The sequence below is a fragment of the Aptenodytes patagonicus genome, chromosome 28 (genome assembly GCF_965638725.1).
Source record: "Aptenodytes patagonicus chromosome 28, bAptPat1.pri.cur, whole genome shotgun sequence".
In the NCBI taxonomy this organism is placed as follows: domain Eukaryota; kingdom Metazoa; phylum Chordata; class Aves; order Sphenisciformes; family Spheniscidae; genus Aptenodytes; species Aptenodytes patagonicus.
The window spans coordinates 590,253-592,980 of NC_134976.1; the positions used below are offsets into that span (position 1 = coordinate 590,253).

Below are 2,728 nucleotides of genomic sequence, written 5' to 3' on the forward strand. Positions count from 1 at the left end.
AGGAAGCTGTAGAGAGCAGTGAGGTCGCCCTCAGCCTCCTTTTCTCCAAGCAAGACAAGCCCAAAGTCTTCAGCCGCTCCTCAGAGGACATGCCTTCCAGCCCTTTCACCGGCTTTGTTGCCCTCCTCTGGACGCATTCAAGGACCTTCACATGCTTCTTAAATTGTGGGGCGCAGAACTGCACACAGTACTCAAGGCGAGGCCGCACCAGCGCTGAATACAGCAGGATAATCCCCTCTCTTGACCAGCTGGTTTTGCTGTGTTCGATGCACCCCAGGATGCAGTTTGCCCTCTTGGCTGCCTGGGCACACCGCTGGCTCCTATTGAGCCTGCTGTCGACCAGCACGCCCAGACCCCTTTCTGCAGGACTGCTCTCCAGCCACTCCTCTCCCAGGTTAGACTTGTGCCCGGTGTTACTCCGTCCCAGGTGCAGAATCCGTCATTTCAAATTGTTAAATTGTTAAATTGTTAAATTTCATCCCATTAATTACATCCCAGCCCAGCCCGTCCCCAGATCTCTCCACCTCCCTCACCCCACAGCAGTGTCCACTGCAGGGTGCTGCAAAGCTCTGGGCACCCAGCCCTCTGAAGGGCACAGCAGCTCCTGGGGGGCAGAGAGGGGGGTCAGCCTCCCCACCAGCCCCAGGGCTGATGCTGGCCCCAAGGGCACAAGGAAAGAGAGGCCACTCAATCTCTAGCTCTGCTGCATTCATATTATAGGTTATCCCCAACTCTGACTGCGTTTGTCTCCTTCTCTACCCCCATCAGCCCCACGCCCCAGGACAGCACAAGAGGCAGCTCCCGCATCTCTCCAGTCTCCCTTCCCTGTGCCTGCTGGGTTCCTACTGACTCCCATGGCAGAGTCTTTTTTTGTGCATGCCTCAATTTAGTGTTTTGCTTTTGGGGGACATCACCTCTGAGGGTGATTCACCTTGTGTGTCTCAATTCACTCCCACTCCAGGGCACGTGGTGAGTCCCCATCCTCTCCTGAGCCCTCCAAATTCATTTCCAGAATGAATTCATTTCCACTATATGCCATCCGTCCTGTCATATGTGAAGCAGCCTGTGGAATTAACCGGGAGCCCATGCACCATCTCCACTGCCATCGGACACAAAGAAGAGAGCTTTGAAAACCAGAACTTTCGGTCCAGTGGAACACAATCATACCACAAGCTTAACCCCAATCTTAGGGAGAACACAAGGAGAAAAGACTCTTTAAAAGACCAATTCCTTGGACATTGTCTTGGCAGCAGCTTTGGAGAAAGAGCTCAGCCTGCAAGCACGTCACCTGGGAGATACCCTTTTACTGAAGAGCTGCATGTGGACAGGTCACATCTGACACAGTGTTGTCCAAGGGTCAGACACGACAGGATCAAGCCTCAAGAGAAGCAGTATAAACCCAGAAAATTATCTAGAAGTAGGATGATCACAAGGGAGAACAGCAGACTCCCGGCCTAAGATAAATTCTGGGAAATGTGCAGAGAAGGGGAGGCAGGGTATTGCCAGTGAAACAGTGCCCATTGTGCCAGTTTCCATAGGGCATCCTTGAGCTCCTGATTCCTCATGCTGTAGATGAGGGGGTTCACTGCTGGAGGCACCACCGAGTACAGAAATGACACCACCAGGTCCAGGGATGGGGCAGCAATGGAGGGGGGCTTCAGGTAGGCAGACACTGCAGTGCTGAAAAACAGGGAGACGACAGCCAGGTGAGGGGGGCACGTGGAAAAGGCTTTATGCTGTCCCAGCTCGGAGGGGATCCTCAGCACGGCCCTGAAGATCTGCACGTAGGACAGCACAATGAAAACAAAACACCCAAATGCTAAACAGGCACTAAGCACAAGAAGCCCAACCTCCCTGAGGTAGTCTGACTCTGAGCAGGAGAGCCTGAGGATCTGGGGGATTTCACAGAAGAACTGGTCCAGGGCATTGCCTTGACAGAGTGGTAGTGAAAATGTATTGGCAGTGTGAAGCACGGCATACAAAAACCCACTGCCCCAGACAGCTGCTGCCACGTGGACACAAGCTCTGCTGCCCAGCAGGGTCCCGTAGTGCAGGGGTTTGCAGATGGCAACGTAGCAGTCATAGGCCATGGCAGTGAGGAGAGAACAGTCTGCTGAGATAAAGAAGACTAACAGAAAGAGCTGGGCAGCACATCCTGGGTAGGAGATGGCCCTGGTGTCCCACAGAGAATAGGCCATGGCTTTGGGGAGAGTGGTGGAGATGGAGCCCAGGTCGCGGCGGGAGAGGGTAAGGAGGCAGAAGTACATGGAGGTATGGAGTCGGTGGTCATAGACTACAGCGGTGATGATGATGCCATTGCCCCGGAGGGCAGCCAGGTGGATGCCCAGGAAGAGCCAGAAGGTCAAGAGCTGCAGCTCCCGTGTGTCTGTGAATGCCAGGAGGAGGAACTCGGTGGTGGAGCTGCCGTTGGACATCTGGTCCTGTTGGGCATCAGCACAGTCCATGGAGGAAGACAGTAAAATGTTTAGGTTAGACTACTCTGAACAAAATCTACTTCATTTTTCCTAGTGTCCTGCTGTGTGGGAGGGGAGATCAGGGGCTTGCTCCGGGGAAGGTGTCCGGCATGTCAGGGGATGGCAGGGAGCTGCCCAGATCCCCCTTCCCCTGGCATTTCTGGGAGCAGCTCTCCTCTCACTCCCCGACTATATACGCTGCCTGGAGCTGTCCCTGCCAGCAGCTCTTTCTCTGTCCCCACATCTCCTCCCTG

The 2,728-nt window shown here is 54.4% G+C and overlaps 1 protein-coding gene across 1 annotated transcript; it reads right to left on the minus strand.

The window, feature by feature from the left end:
• Positions 1-1,454: 1,454 nt before the first annotated feature.
• On the minus strand, positions 1,455-2,465 carry LOC143171588 (olfactory receptor 14A16-like). Its single transcript, XM_076360640.1, has one exon. It carries the CDS (start codon positions 2,463-2,465, stop codon positions 1,455-1,457), a length of 1,011 nt encoding a protein of 336 aa, XP_076216755.1.
• Positions 2,466-2,728: the final 263 nt, after the last annotated feature.

Excerpts from the sequence above, each read along its gene's own strand:
- LOC143171588 (XM_076360640.1), bottom strand. The coding sequence starts at position 2,465 with ATGGACTGTGCTGATGCCCAACAGGACCAGATGTCCAACGGCAGCTCC.